The sequence below is a fragment of the Aplysia californica genome, unplaced genomic scaffold (genome assembly GCF_000002075.1).
Source record: "Aplysia californica isolate F4 #8 unplaced genomic scaffold, AplCal3.0 scaffold00480, whole genome shotgun sequence".
In the NCBI taxonomy this organism is placed as follows: Eukaryota; Metazoa; Mollusca; class Gastropoda; order Aplysiida; family Aplysiidae; genus Aplysia; species Aplysia californica.
The window spans coordinates 552,980-568,978 of record NW_004797750.1 but is presented as its reverse complement, the minus strand read 5'-3'; the positions used below and the strand labels follow the sequence as shown (position 1 = coordinate 568,978).

Sequence of the window (15,999 nt, the reverse complement as noted above, 5' to 3'; positions counted from 1 at the left end):
CCGTTACAACAACGTCTGTCGTGGCACCACCGTGACACCACCTGTGACACCACCGTTACAACGTCTGTCGTGACACTGTGTGCCAACTTCTCCAAAAGCCTGACAATCCTCGGACACCAAATTTCCCATCAGTAAAAGTAAAAGAAAGCTATAACGTCCCATTTCTATACGTCCTACTAGGACCGGCCCTTTAAATCTTTTAACAAGTAAGATTAGATGAGACTTTTCCTGGTCGAAAAGGGAACTGAACTATTTTCTGAGCATCAGTCTTTGTAGCTACAAATAAATGACGAACTGTTGACCCTGAGTAGACTTCCAATGAAAAGATGTTATTTCGGGGTCTCTGCTACCAGCCTGCCCCCCCCCCCCTTTTTCTTTCTCCCTCCCCTGGGAAACTAAAGAGTTACATGGACTACAGTTAAAGCTGCTGCATTGAAAAACACAAAATCCTCGGAAAAAGAAAACGTCGAAAAAAGTAGGTCACACTACAACATTCCCAGCCTCGGTGCACCGAGGTAACTAGGAGCCAGTCTAGCCAGTTACATTATTTTTGTATTTTACAAAATAAACACACAAAAAACGTCACAACAGCACAGCCTGAGCAGATGGTTCAAGTACATAGTTATACTACGTGAACAGGACCACGGTGCAAGAATCAGATAAAATGACAAGCGCACAGGCATTATCATGAGTAGTGACAAGTTGAGTCTGCACGAAAATAACCACATGTCGCCAGGCACAGATTAGGAGGATGACAGCAACACTAAATAGAGAAAGAAGAAACAGTCCTCACGAGAAACAGACCAGAAATTGAGGACAATGGGCAATGTTCACACAGAATTGTGTTGTTTCAGGTAACAGCATTTTTAAAAAAAGATAATCTATTGACAGGTAAAAGTAAAAGAGTGGGTGGTTGGCGGGTGCTCTGGTGTGGTCTGCTCCTTCTATCCTATCAAACATCTGTCGTCCTTTTCTCCCCTCCTTCTTATTTTGTGTTTGTTACTTTCTTGTAACACCTTTAATCTTCTGCACTTATATGACCTTATTCATTGTGTTGCAAGTGCCGTAAAACTCTTACTAAAAAAAAAGTAAAAGCACAAGAGTACTTTCAAATATGGCACAGTAGCAAATTCTAATACAGGAAATGCAACTCACCAAATGATGCACTATTGTCCACTACTGCACAGATGGGTCATCCAGGGAGGAAGAAAAGTCGATTAAATCACTGGACGCACTCAAGTTCTCACAGACAGGGTTGGAAAAAGGCTGTAGTAGTCCTAGTCCACACTCGTCCAGGTCCTGGTGGCCAGCTTGGGCCGGGTCATCGGCCAGCACAGATGGCAGACTCAGACCAGGGGCTGCGGGGCTTGGGGCAAGGGGGATGGAGCTGAAAGCAGGCAGGTTTTGTGAATGGGCGAGACCGAGCTCCTGGTCTATTAGTGAAACAGACTTGTGCTCATCTTTTGACAATGTGTCGCTCTGGGAGGGTACTGAGTTCAGGTCAAGGACGTCCTGTTGACTAGAGGAAGCATTTGTCACAAGTTGCTGGCCACCTGTGACACTTTGAGGTGGGAAGATCGGAACCAGAATATCATTATCATGTTCTATATCGGCCACTGCTGGCTGAATGTTCAGGTCTGGGACTGGTTTGAGACTGTTGCCAGAGACAGCAGCCAAGTTCTTGGAGCCCAGTGAGCCCAGAAATGTGGCGTCTGGACCCTCAGGGGTTAAACTTCCACTGCTGTTGCTTGACCTCACGTCAATCTCAATTCTTTTTTCACAACCTTCAGCAGCCTCATGGATTTCTACCATGAGAATTTCTTCTGTTTCATACTCGGGGTGGGGTAGGTAAGGAGCCCCATGCCCTGTCAGCAAATCCTGAGACACCCCTGTGGTGTACGCAGACTCCTGACCTGCCGGTTCTACAAACGCGGCCAACTCAGAATAAGACAGTTCATTGTTATCAGTATCAGGAAGCACACTTTTAGCATCCCCACCACTACCCGTCCCACAAAGGAAAGCTTCTCCACCCTCTGATATTGTCACGGTTTCGCTAAGATTCTGAGGCAAGTCAAAGCTGACTTCAGATTCAGCAGCAACAGCAGTTTCACTAGATGTATCCCAACCACCAACAGCAGGGAGTCCTGTCCCTTTTACCACAGAACAAGAGTGAGAGACAGAGGCATTGGCATCAGGGAGACCTTTCTCCAACTCACAAACAACACTGTCACGTGCTTCTTTCAACTCTTCTTTTTCAGCAGTTTCAAACTCAGACTTATCTCCGTCAGGCACTGAGGAATCCGGAAAGCTGGCCCAATTATCCTCATCTGTCTCATCCACAGTGTCCCCAAATATTTTGTGCGCTGCTTTGTTGTGCTGAATGTAGATTAGCTTTGGAGTGGTACCACCGACAGCTTCTTCAGACAGCGACTCGGAACTGAGCCGGGTATCGGAAGATAGTTTGGGAGAGGAGGTGGGTGTAAGTGTTGGAGGGATCAGTACCCTTCGGGGTGAGGGGGGAAGAAGACCATCCTCTTCCACTACAAGCGCAGATTTACTGCGACTGAAAAGAATCTCTTCAGTGAACTCGAAACATGTGTCATCAGAATCTTTCCGTCGTGCGCTGTGTAGCCGTGGAGTTTTGGGCTTTGATGTGAATTCGTCCGGTGGAAGAGTAATTTTTAGCTTGTCTTGTAGGATGGAAGGAGAGGCCGGAGAATTCTCCGGAGAGCTGATATTTGCATATTCATCAAGGGTTACAACACTAATAGGCGCGGTGCTTCGGGGGCGAGCAATGGGAGATGTTGTAACTTTCAACCTTTCAATGCGCCTCTCATATGCTTTCCGCTTTGAAGGAGACAAAATCTGGCTTGGATCAATGTTATCCGGCAAAAGCGTGCAGTGACTGTCTCTTTCATCCAAGGGAGCCTCTTGACTAGGGGTTTCCTGGTCAGGCGTAGCATCAAAGTGACCGATGGAAGGACGCGAAGCTTGGAATGTGAAATGATGTGACTGCTGCTCTTCACCAGATCCAGAACTGGAAGAAGAATCTGAATTCTGTTTTCTGATGGGAATGTTCACCCTTCCCAGAGTACCTTGACGAGAAGCGACAGCAGGAGCCTCCTCTGATCTATCTTCCGCAGTTTCTGAAGGCTTCCCAGGTGACCCTTCTATCTTCTTGGGATCACTTGAGACTTTGATCTCAGGGCTTCTTTCCACGGTCCTAGAGTCGGCTGTCTTAGTCGCTCCATCAGCTTCCTTGCCGCTGCCTACATCTTTGACCTCGCCACCTGCCTCCGATGTGTTTTTGGCAGACTCGATGTCCTTCGTGGCATCTTTGTCCTCCCCGCCTGCTTGAGACAGGGATTTCTTGGAATTATTTCCCCCTATGGTTTCTGTTTTTAAGCTTCCATCTTGATCGAATGTATGGTGAGTACTCAGGCCCTGGAGCAGCTGCTGGCGGCCATAGGCAGCTCGCTTGGTGGCGCTGTGCTTGGACTTGATGTCTTCATCCCCTAAGTCTATCGTATCAAAAGTAGCAAGAGGAGCTTTTCCTATGTCTACACGTCTAACAATTCTGTGTTTGATGTTTATGGTTCTGTGCATAGCAAGAAGTGACTGGCTGCCACCTGGAAAAGGAGAACAAAAATAAATCAATAAATTTTGACAGAGACACAGTTACACAAAAGTTGAGACTTGAGAATCATTGACAGGGAAAAAAAGTTGAGAAATTTAACTGACTTTTTCAGTGTGTCCATGACATACATATATTTGCTGTTTAAGAGTTCTCCATACAATGGTGGTTCCGGAAGCTGTCCTCATACTCTCTGATGGCAAGGTTGTCATTGGTCATTACTACACAGATTATAGAACCTGAGCTGATAATGTCTTTTTCACCTTCCTTCCTGAATTGCAGCAAATAAGCCATTAATCAAATGGGAAATACAAAATATATGCAGAGAAGCAAAAACAAGTATCAAAATCTTACAAATGTGCAGCTCCTAATATAAAAATATCCTTTAAAAAATCGATCTACACAAAGACAGCTGCTTCAAAACAGAGCACAGATGCATTGACAATGCAAGCAAAGTTGTAGCAATGAGAATCCAGCGACAATGCAACAGTTTATATACCGGCAAATTGCTTCACATTGTGTTCCTCCTGACTTTTGAACTTTAACCTTTGTATTTCCCCTATGATATGCCAGGGCTGTCACAGCCAGCACACAGCCATATATCAGCCAGAGCCCAGAGTGGTCTGAAAAAGGTCAAAGTGTCCCGCTGTGTCATATACAGATTCACAGTTACATCAACTGACGGTGAAGCTACCCATTGATTTCGCTGAGATATAAGAATTCTCATGTGATATCGCATTAAAGAATCAACAGCCAATAAATCTGATGACCTAATGGTGGTGTTAAAGAGAAACATTCTTTACAAATGATTTCTGTACTTGGTCAAGAAACTACTAGTTTACTGAGTACTGCAAGCAAACGTGCTGGTAAAAGCATGTGAGTAGGATGCTTTATCTGTACTATCCAGTCTAACAAAAACTGTCAATGTTAACAAACATTTAAAAGTGCTAAATTAATAAAAGGATGCTTCTCCTGATACCGTCACATGTGTCATACAGAGACTATTCAGAGCACTCTAAAAAAAAAAATAATAAAAGAAAAATTCCATTATTTCTTAGACCACTCACAGTTCAAATGTTAACTTTTCCTATAACAATTTACCCGTCTTCCCCCTCCCCCCCCCCCCTTTTTTTTTCCCAAGGCCCTCCATCAAGGTCTACTACTCATGGGTAAAATGGAGACAAATTTTCTTCCATCAAAATTATCTACAAAATGACAACTGTGTAATCTGGAGATACAGTGTCTGCCTTTCTAACTAAAACAATTCGTTGGAATTTTCACAAGTTTGTTTTTTCCATTCTTTATTCGAGATTAGCACAAGCTTTAACCCACTAATATCCCCCCTCCTCAGCCCCCTTCAAATAGTTTCCTTTTAATTGAAGGTCTCTGCCAAACACCAAAACATTTGAGACAGTACACTAAAAGATTTATTAGGCTTGAAATCAAACTATTCAAAATATCAGTCGCATTTTGGCCTTCATAAGCTATTATAAGCTATGGACGACTGCCTTTGAAATCAAGAGGGAAGAAGAATTTAAAAAGAAAAATGAGAAAAAAAAAAGATTAGTAATTTTCAATGACACTGAACATAAAAACTAAAAGATGTCACAGGTCAGCTGAAAAACATTATAATTTTATTCAAGTGCACAGCACTGATAAGACAGATTCTTACGGCAAAATAGTGCAGTCAAACCCTGTTATACCGCCTACCTAGAGACAGCATGAAAGTAGCAGTACAATGAGTGGCTGGCAGTATAACTGGACAGCACTGCTTGCCACCTTGACTTGTGGCTGACTGGTAGAGACTACAGACAAACGTGGCCAGTCTTGTCTCATCTACATCTGTCTTTCACGATTGCCATGTGCAGGGAAAAAACAGGTAGCAGTAGTAACCAATTACATTTGCTCCGGTTGGTCTTTACATAAATTCAAATTGAAAATTTCTGGCGGATCAGAAGCTAAGCTATATATATAAATATATATATATATATATATATATATATATATATATATATATATATATATATATATATATGTCAAGAGCCCTGTAGACAGTTTTTTTACCCAGTACTCGTCAGTCCTTTGGCTGTCTCAAATCTTTCATATGTAGACTTGAGTGTGGGTCCTCACAATATAAAAGCTGCAAGGGCACCCACTAGCCTTTTGGTTATCTATCTTCTATCTTGTGACTCCAGGGGCATTTTGCCAGCTGGTCAGGGTGACACAGTTCCTTTGAAATTTCTTCAAGTGAATTAAACATTTCATTTCATTTTTTAGAAAAAAATATCGACCAAAGTCTAAAAATAATAGCATTTCCATAATCAGCGTAAATCAGAAGCAAATTGACAACAAATGCCAGAAATAGGCCAAATCGTAGAGAGGCGTGTTCGGGAAAGAGAAGCAGCCACTGAGTGGGTGCCATGTGCTGTATGTAGCGTTTATCTCTGGCGGCCAATTCATCGGCTGTATAGAGAGAGGCAAATTAACATTAGCTCATCAAGGACTGGACTGTAAAAACCAGGCAGCTAGCAGATAACCATGTAAAGGCTATAATACTATGTTTATATCTATTATAGTCGCTTCTTTTCATACATGATTGGCAAACACCTTGCGGCAGGCGGGCATGGCAGTATAATGGGGCGATAGTATAACAAGGTGTGACTATGCATACATCCATTTAACACATGTTTTGTGCATATTGGACATATGGCTTATGTTTTACAAACTAAATGCACTTCAGGCAAGCAGCTAAACTATTCTTGTCAAGCTAATGCAGGAAGCCTCATGTGAAAGCACTCATAGTCCAAAGACGGATGAGTAATGATAGTCCTGACAATAAAGCATCAAGTGCAAAAGTCCATTAATAGCATCGCTGTGTAACCCAAACTGAAACTACACACGTGAGAAGAGGATGTGTCCTGATGCAGTGAAATCAGGTGTTGGTCAATTTTTTGACATATATGGAGTTATTGGTATCATCTGAACGCTTGTCTATTTGTCTTGCTTTCAGTGAAAAACAATACCTATCTTGAATAGAAGCTGAGATAAATTTGCGATTGAAAGAGGAGCGAGTTGCCTGGTTTCAGAGGTCAAATTGGCAAGAAATGGCCCCCAAAGTTTGGTCACTTCCATAGAGCTGGAAACTAAACATTATATTTTAGTGCCTTTAATCAACGTTTTTCAGTAAAATCCACACAGAAATGTGTTTTTTTTCAATGGACATAAAAGACGTTGAGCCAGTCAACAAAAATTTGATAAAAACTCCAAATGGGTGGAAAAATGCTGTAGAGGCCTACTCTTCGATTTCAATATTTAGACGAGCGCCCAATTTCAACATGATGCCTCACATAAGTAATTATTTATTTTTCTTTCTTCTCTTGAAGAGCATACAACCTTTGACAGGAGATTCACACAGAAAGCACATTCAAAAAAGGAAATTATGAAGCACTGCATAAATAACAATGACAAAATTTAGGGGTGACTCTATGAAAAATGACAGAGAGTTAATTTTAGGGCCTTCACTATATTGTTGAGAATTTAATACTCAAAATAAATAGAGATCTCATTATGTCAAAAAGTGCAACATTTATCCCAAGCGCACACCTGAACGTTCTGGACATTGAAAGCATGCCTCAGCATGCCTTTTGAGCAAATCTAGCAGAAGACCCAAGAAAGCTATCAAGTGTATCATGGGTCCTCAAAGGATCAGAAGACCACTGCTCATTGCGTCTTTTTAAGACAATAATCAGATCCTCATTAATATTATGCCGCCAAACTAGAGCATAGCGTGTTATTTTTTTAGTATGAAAGGACTCTAAGCTTTACAACAATCTACTCTTCATGAAAAATAGAGGCTATCAAGAATTGTTCTCGAAGAATAGAATTATTAGACCAAGTACAAAGAAGGAGTGAAATATCTCAATGAAAAGCACAGTGAAGCTCTCAGTATTTTTAGCAACCAGCAATGTGTCGTGTGAACAAAAACAAACTAAAAAAAATTGTTTTTAAAAAAATATTTAAAATATCAACAACAGGAAGGAAAGACTAGACTAGAAAGTCTATTTCTATGATAGTAGGTTCTACTATGGGTGCAAATAAAGTGCGATTTCACAGTTTTATTATTAGTTCAACAAGACATACTTCAATATTGTTCTTCTGTAATTTAAATAGAGAAGGTAAATTTTTACTTATTTGCACCCACACACAGAGATGCATTGATTTGAGGGCTAAACTCCCATAGTTTTTGCAGTAGAACACACATATAATGGCCACTAAAACCCTTGCAAATCAATTGTTTTCAAGTAAATTAAACATATCAATCCTAGATATCTAATTGTTTAACATCAAATCATTGTGAAATGCAGGGGGGCATGCCCCCCTGAAACCCCCTATGTTGTTAAAATCAAGTCAGATTACTATTTTTTCAAACATCAATAACTCAATAACTATTGATTTGCGGCATAAATGAAGGCCATATTCGTATTCAGCATGCAAAATAATACTAGAAAAAAAGTATACATAAAACGTGTACATGAGACAGGTGCATGAGTAAAAAAAAAAAAAGAATTCTGAAAAGTCTGCAGCTCAGTAGAGGATGACTTCTTTTACAATTTTCTTAAAATTGCTTTGCGTTCTGACCTCGGGAACAAGAGGAAAATACATAAATGTCTCGAACCCTGGATTTTAGACTCCTGAGGCAATCTGAACAGTCTAATACTAATATGGCATACAATTAAAACAAGTATACTTAATTTCAAGCATACGATATACGGCCTAGACTCTACATGATAAAAATTACAGGAGGAATAGAAACAGACTGGATTGTGTGTGAGAGTGAGTGAGACAAGAGATCGATCACGCGCGCATTGAAGAAGAGCAAGAAAAAAAGCAAGTGGTTATCAGGCCAACCGACAGAAACTTCCACCCGTGCGTGCAATTTAGATGGAGATTCTAGGCTATCTCACGTAAAAGAACATACAATGCCAAAATAGTAAACAACATACACCTTTATTTCATGCAGTTCCGATGAAAAGGCTCCACAATACTCCATAAACTCCATTTCTTTCTGACAAGTCATGACGACCACCAGATTGATTTATCGATTCATTTTCGTTGGAAAACTTACCCCAAACACGGGCAGCACAGACGACATTCCAGACTCAAGTCGGCACTAAGACACGGTGAGCCAGCGGCTCGGTTGTGGGATGGAGTCTATTGATCGCGGATCGAGGAAGCAAAGTTCCCACGGCAGTCGCCATTACTGTTTACGGAAGTGACGAGACTCTCAATAACAATGACGTTGTGGGTGTATTTCTTAGAGACCATCGTGTCTAATGTAAACTAATGGCCGCCGCCGTAAACGACGAGATCCACTGAGACTCCAGTCGGTAACTAGATCTACTTGCGAGCTCCTCGCTCTAGGATTTGCAAATGTATAGGAAAACTTCAAATTATTTTCAAACTGAACATATTTTCAGAACTGATTTTTAAGTCAGAGTCTAGATCTAGATCTAGATTCTACGTGAGATCGAAGCCTACAGTGGGAGTACTATTATTTCAGTCTTCAGTCAGCTCGCCACTGTCATAGGGGTCTAACGTACGTGTGTGTAAAAATAAACCCAAATTTAGTTTCAGCAGCTCTTTCTGCCTCTTCAAATGTATCTAGACTAGATATATCTAGATCTAGACTCTATTCATTTTGACAATTATTGTCCAATTTCGCTCGACATTCAATGGTTAATGGGTGGATCACAAAATTGTAACTATTCAATAGATCTAGTCTGTGTCATGGTTTCTGCTTTTTCAAATCATTGCTCCCCTTTACTTTTAAAAAGACAAAAAAACAGACAGTTTTTGGAATCCGTTATACTTTGCAGACTGAGTTCTGAATCAGTACCACTTTTAGAACTTTATCTTTCAGTTTTAAGTTGACCTTTCTATAAATATAAATTAAGATCCTATCCCTCCTTAAACTTCTTAGTCTTATAGCAGATTATATTGCTGTTCATTCTCAGCACCATAAATGCTTCAAAATATAATGTAGGCCTAACCTTATCAAACTCTCGGAGCGATCCGTTGCTATTCAGTGGGAGGCTATGTGCTAGTTCTAAATATCGTTTTATATGTTCCATCTCTTGCAAGTCACTAATAAATATAATTTATAATGGTCCATCCTATTGAAATAAATTAGTTGTTTTCACATGATTGGCTGAAAATAAAGTTAAATTGGCATGAATTTGTGTTTATATAACCCCTCTGGTTGTCACTATGCAGCCAAAGTTTTAATTTTACCAAACAGTCAGTCTAGGGTAGGTTGGGACAGCTTCGACAGGTTTGTGTAGTGCTGCAAAAGTAACCGATACTCCTCCCGCCTTTATGAAAGAACATGAGACTATAGATATCTTGGTATCGTTTTGTAAAACAGCCATCTACTTCTCGATTTCTTTACTCAATTTGCATTCCAAATTTTCAACCGATCATGATTTTGTAGTATACCCTCACTTGGGGCAACTTGGACAGGGGTTGGTGCAAATTCAGCTCCCGCATGGCCACTTTTCCCCTTGACAATGCTTGGCCGTCGATCTTACACAAGATTGTGACCCATTTGTGCTCAGCAGATTTGTACATTTTGTTTTAAGAAATAAAGGGTATTCATGTGTTATTCTTGTGTGTCTTTTTGGCTGTTTGTCTGTCCCTCTGTCTGTTTCTCTTTTTGTTTGTCTGTTTGCTTGTCTGTCTGCCTGTCAATCTGTTGTCCATTTGTGAGTCTGGCTGCTTATCTGGAATGTCTGTGCCTGTCTATCAGTGCCTGTGCTTGTCTGAGTGTTTGTCTGTCTGTGCTTGTTATTGTTGTTGCTGTGTGTGTGTGTGTGTGTGTGTGTGTGTGTCTGTCTGCCTGTCCAACACTCTATCTCTTTGAATGATTGTGCAACAGTTGTATCATCCTGCCTTCCATCTTTTTTTTTTCAAAAACAGTTTCTGATTACTGAGCAGCAAGGAAGACTGTGCTTACAGCAGCAATGTCTGCCAAAAAGGGCGCCCCAAAGGGCAAAAGGCCCAAGTCTGGGAAAGGAAAAAAGGAAGATGTGGAGGACCCTGCCATTGTGCAACTTCGGAAAATGACAGAAGATCTTCGCGAACAAAACGCTGAACTGAGAGAATCCGTCACTTACTATCGTGACAAACTTCACGCCATTGTACACCACGTCATTGACTGTAATGTGGACAACTACAAACCCACCAAAGGCATAGCTTTAGTAGATGTTCCAGAATCTGATGTGACGACCATGGTGACTAATTTGACCATCACTCCTGGAAGTAGTTTGCATGCTTATGAAGTTCGTATGGAAGAACTGGAAACGAGAATCACACAACTGAATGCAGAGTTAGCGAAACTTCTTAAATTGAAATTGAAAGTCGAAAACGGTTTAAAAGATATGGAGCGCATGTACACAGTTGAAGATCTCAGGGTACAAGGGAAGCGTTTGTGGTATGATTGCTGTGAGTATAAAGTTCATTTATATTTTGTTTCTCAGATTTGTTTTCTAATTTGATATAAACAAAGAGAAAGCGCTAACCACAATACAGTGGTTTGTCAGCGTATTTGGTGAAAAGAATTAAATTTCTTTTTAGGAAAAATTGATGGGGGGAATGTTGGTTGATTATAATTATATAATATAATGCCCCCTTTAAGAGTGGCCAGACAAAAAAATCTTTAAAACTTAACAGTTATTCCACAATTCACGTTGTCATTCTCAAATTATGACAATTGTCTGAACTTTCACCAATTTCCATCTCATAAAGTTATTATTTTCTTCTTTTCCATGACTCAAATGTAGTTAGTGAAAATGAGAACTGTCTGTTTCAGGCAGCACACATATATTTGTCACCCCAATGGAAACCCCAAGGATAGAATTACCAGTCAATGGTCACATCACACCTGCCGCCAGTGATGTGATGTCATCAAGACCACAGTCAGGTGTCAGTGACGTCACAAGTATAGCCACTTCCTATGCAGACTCTCAGCCTGAAATTCCTCTGCTTTACCTCAATGTTTTAAATCCCCGTGCTCGGAGCATCAACTTAACCCCAAGGGGCTCGGAGAAGGCAGAGCTGGAACCAGTAAGTACAGTTCATATATAAAAATATTTCTTAGTGCATCTAAGTGAAAATCCCTTTTGTCAGTTTACTACAGAATGTATTAAGCAGAACATTTTTTTAGTTTACAGAAAATGTTTTGCTGTTTTTGTACAAGCATGCTTTATGACATTTAGACATGATGTTTATCAATATTTTCATTAACCGTCAACATTTTTTATTACAGTGAGACATAGGCCTATATATATTTATACATCATGTCGATGATAGCAATTTGTTCATGGCAGCTTTAACTGAAACTTTTTTGTACCCAGATTTATCAGCATATAGTTATAAGGTATGAATAAAGGCAATGATATATAGGTACACAGTACAGAAAGAGTTAAGGCTATGCTGTAATAAACACAAACATGTTTGATTTCCTTATGAAATTGTTCTATTAAGAGGTGTAACTACTCCCAATGGCCGTGCAGGATCTTTAAAATCTACATCTATCTGCCTTCAGTGAACTGAAAGTTCCTGGAGATGAAGGTAAAAGTGACTGAAATCATTACATGTTGCTGAGATGCACAATTTCTCTTTTCCGCTGGTTCACATCACCTATGATATAAATTATAATTCATTTGTCCGTAATGTTATTCTCATTGATTTTGAAAACTTTCTCCTATCATCAGCCTGAAAAAAAGCTTCCTGGTGACACTCACATATTTGACATGCATCCCGGTTTAAGGAGTCTTATCATCAGGAGTCTAAGCAAAAGAAAGGGGAATGGTGAGTATCTTTGAAGTAAATAGTTACAAACAATGATTTTGTGGTTGTCAATTCAAACAGCAAGACCAACGGTTTAAAATTTAAAGTGCAAACTGTCTATGTTTGTACCATATTTTAGCTAATTAAAGAATCAGTAATTAATATTGATGCATAGGAAGAAATGGAGTCTTGCAGCATTATGTGGAGCTCTTCTTTTACATCCCTTCTTTCTTTGTTTTTGGATCCTGTTTCACAATTCAGTCTGAGGTATCCTGTTGTGCGTGTTTGAATGTGTGTTCATACATGTGTGCATGTGTAAGTGCATGTGTGTGTTCATATACATGTATATACTTTGCATGCATGCTTGCATGCGTGTGTGTGTGTGTGTGTGTGTGTGTGTGTGTGTGTGTGTGTGCTTGTATGTATGTGTGTATATGTGTGTGTGTGTATGTGTGTGTGTGTATGTGTGTGTGTGTGTGTGTATGTGTGTGTGTGTGTGTGTGTTTGTAGGCATGTGTGATGTCTTTGACAATAGTTGCACAAGCTTCAATAAGGTTTTTCTTAACCCATAGAGCTTGTCTGCTTCTATGGACTAAAATATACCATTACATAATACAACTGAACTAGCATGATGAGAACTACTCTATAAGTGTTATGTTTTTTATATTTTGTTTTTATAACTAAGCTGTAATTTTTTAATTCTTTTTGGGTTTTTTTTGTTAGTTTTGTACGATGAAATAAGAAAACAAAAAATCAAAATTTTGATTTTGCAATCACTAAAGAGGAAATAAACAAGTGAATGCTAGGGAAAGATTGGAACAGCTGTACAATATTTTCCATGTGATGTTTCTCACAGCTTGTGACTGGCGACTCATCGCTTACAGAGTTGGGATTCCGGAGAATTTGGTGAACCAATGGTTGAGGATGCGGGCACCCTATGCGATGGCCCTGGTCATGAAAGTATGGGGAGACAGTGTTGGGGCAACTGTCCGAATGCTGCACAGACATCTTGTGTCACCTCAGATGAAAGCTGTCGTGCTAGCCAAGCGGGTTGCTGACTTTTATGACGTTGATTAGGATTATTATTTATATTATTTTCCCTCTCTTTTTAATTGACTGATATGTCATTATAGATATCACAAACAAACAAAAACACAATATGTTCAGGTTTCTAGTAACTGGACTTTAAGCTGAAATTTAAGATATCATGTCAAACGAATTGACTAATTTTTTTCTTTTTCTTTTTTTTTATCTTTTTTTTTTTTTGGAGGGGGCGGGGGTGTTGCTAAGCAAATCAGACTTTCTCAACCGGTATGTTGTAAGTCCTGAGTAGGCCTTGAGGTTATATTGTTATGTTATTGTTATGCTATGGTATGCTTTGGTATGCTCTGGTATGCAATGGCATGCTATTGTATGGTATGGTATGTTTTGGTATGTTATGTCATGGTGTGTTATGTTGTGTTATGTTGTGTTATGTTGTGTTATATGTGTTATTTTGTAATGTTAATTAATTTTGTTTTCTAGATTATTGTGCTACAAGACGCAAATAGATCATTTCAGAGGGAGAGTCATGGGCCCATGGGCAAAAGTTAAAAAAGAAAGATAAAAGACCAACATACAATTGCACACACATGTCTTCAAAGTAAAATCAAGCTCTCATCAAAATAATGAAATGGAAGAAACTGACACAGTATTTCCGAACATTGGGCAATTTTTAGTAAGTTATTTTTTGGCTCAACACCTTTTATATCCATTTCAGAACAGAATTCTGTGTATTTTACGGGGGAAAAAAACATTTATGAAAAGCTCACAAAATGTAAGTTTGTCTTCAAACTTTGGCAGCCATTTTTTCAGTAATTTTAACTCTGACACCAAGCAACCTTCACACTCTTCAATATAATAATAATTGCATTTATATAGCGCATATCCATGCTCAAGAGCATGCTCTATGCGCTTTACAACTATTATTACCCAAGCAGACCCTCTGAGAAAACTCAGAAATATACTCGGCTTCCGTGGAAGCATACAGTGCAAGCTGCGGATTTCACGCACTCAAACACTATCAAACTGACAAGATCGTTCACTGTCTATAGCCGGGTACCCATTTCCACCTGGGTGAAGTGAGGAAAATTTGTGCAAAGGTGCCTTTCTCAAGGACACAACGTCGGGCCCCTGACGGGATTTGAACCCACGACCTTACGGTTGCCAGTCCGAGAGCCTAGCCACTAGGCCACCGTCTTTTATTTAAGCTAAATGGTTGGGTTTCTTTCACATCAAAAGCAAAACGAATAAATAAGCTTTAAATATGAAGATACCGGTACCAATAATTCCAAATGCCCAAAAATTGATATAAGCACCCTATTCCACCTTGTCATGACATATCTGTGCCTTTTGATTGGCTGCACCTCAGATATATATATATGCTGTGGGCATTTTACGTTACCATCCACCTCAGTGGGTACAAATGGGGGAAGTGAAGAAGGATGGAAAGTCAGGCAATGCTTTATATCATGTTTTTTCTTGATTCCTCGAAGAAATTGGTCTTCCAAAAAATTTTAACAACCAAAACTAGGTCACTAGCTGCAAAAGGTTGAGAAGCCCTGACAGACCCAGTGGAAATCTGCACGGTATCAAAAGTTCCCAAGGTTACATGAGTGTGTCATGGGATTTGAATACTTTTTTTTTTTCCTCAGAAGGAAATGAATTTTTTTCCAGAATACAATAAAACATCAAAGATTTTGCATCGAACCCAGTTCTTATGAGCTGTAGTATTGTGGCCAACAGCTGGTGTGGAGTTGAAGCATAGACTGAGTCAGGTAGGTGGGGTTGTGCCTTGATTTTTCCCAGAACAGGTTTGGATTATGATCACCCTGAAAGGGAAACGAAAGCTTTGGATATTCCACTTTAAGTAAGCAATTAATGTAGTTTTCAATGTTCTTATTTTGTTTATTGAAGTTGGTGCCATTACAAAAATTTCTGGCTTTAATTTTTATCCGTCTAAACTATTGCCATTGTTTAATTTGTCACTCCTTCCAAAGGTTCCATTCTTATATGATTATGTGTCTGAGATATAATATGTAAGGATAGTATATTTTCTTCGTATTATTCAGTTGAAAATGGATTTTGGACTGTGACAATTACTGTTTTATCTTTGAGTATTTGTTTGGTAACTTCCTATGAATTCATTTTTCATTTTAGTGTGATGACGGTGATGGTTTTAGAGGGTTTTTTTAGAAGTACAATGTGCGTCCAGTGTTCTTGTTTTCTTCTAGAATTTTTTGGTTTTGGGGGCATTTTCTGACTATCCATTAGCTTTTTTAATTATAGTTGCTTGTTATCTGTGCCTATTGTACAAATGAGATCCGCACTATGACCATTAATTTTTCATCCCACCCTCCGTAGCAGGGATCGTGCTTGGGCAAGAGTACTGTAGAACAAACATCCAGTCTTCTTGAAACGAAAAGTTTTGGGAGTTTCCAACTTTGACTTGAGTGTAAAGATCGATCTGTTGTAGTTAT

General features: G+C 39.5%; 2 protein-coding genes across 4 annotated transcripts; one reads left to right on the top strand and one right to left on the bottom strand.

The window, feature by feature from the left end:
* Window positions 1–1,123: 1,123 nt before the first annotated feature.
* On the bottom strand, window positions 1,124–8,897 carry LOC101853482. Of its 2 annotated transcripts, none has more exons than XM_005105607.3 (2): window positions 8,760–8,897; window positions 1,124–3,629 (listed from the first exon to the last, which is right to left on the bottom strand). In XM_005105607.3, exon 2 carries the CDS (start codon window positions 3,604–3,606, stop codon window positions 1,177–1,179), a length of 2,430 nt encoding a protein of 809 aa, XP_005105664.1. In that variant the 5' UTR covers window positions 3,607–3,629; window positions 8,760–8,897; the 3' UTR covers window positions 1,124–1,176. The 2 variants fall into 2 exon arrangements, with proteins under 2 accessions (XP_005105664.1, XP_012942019.1); XM_013086565.2 differs by having other exon boundaries at window positions 8,638–8,831.
* Window positions 8,898–8,963: 66 nt separating this feature from the next.
* Window positions 8,964–14,286, top strand: LOC101853114. 2 transcript variants are annotated; one of them, XM_005105604.2, is made up of 5 exons: window positions 8,964–9,021; window positions 10,610–11,134; window positions 11,502–11,755; window positions 12,406–12,502; window positions 13,338–14,286. In XM_005105604.2, exons 2-5 carry the CDS (start codon window positions 10,654–10,656, stop codon window positions 13,556–13,558), a joined length of 1,053 nt encoding a protein of 350 aa, XP_005105661.1. In that variant the 5' UTR covers window positions 8,964–9,021; window positions 10,610–10,653; the 3' UTR covers window positions 13,559–14,286. The 2 variants fall into 2 exon arrangements, with proteins under 2 accessions (XP_005105661.1, XP_005105662.1); XM_005105605.2 differs by having other exon boundaries at window positions 8,971–9,017.
* Window positions 14,287–15,999: the final 1,713 nt, after the last annotated feature.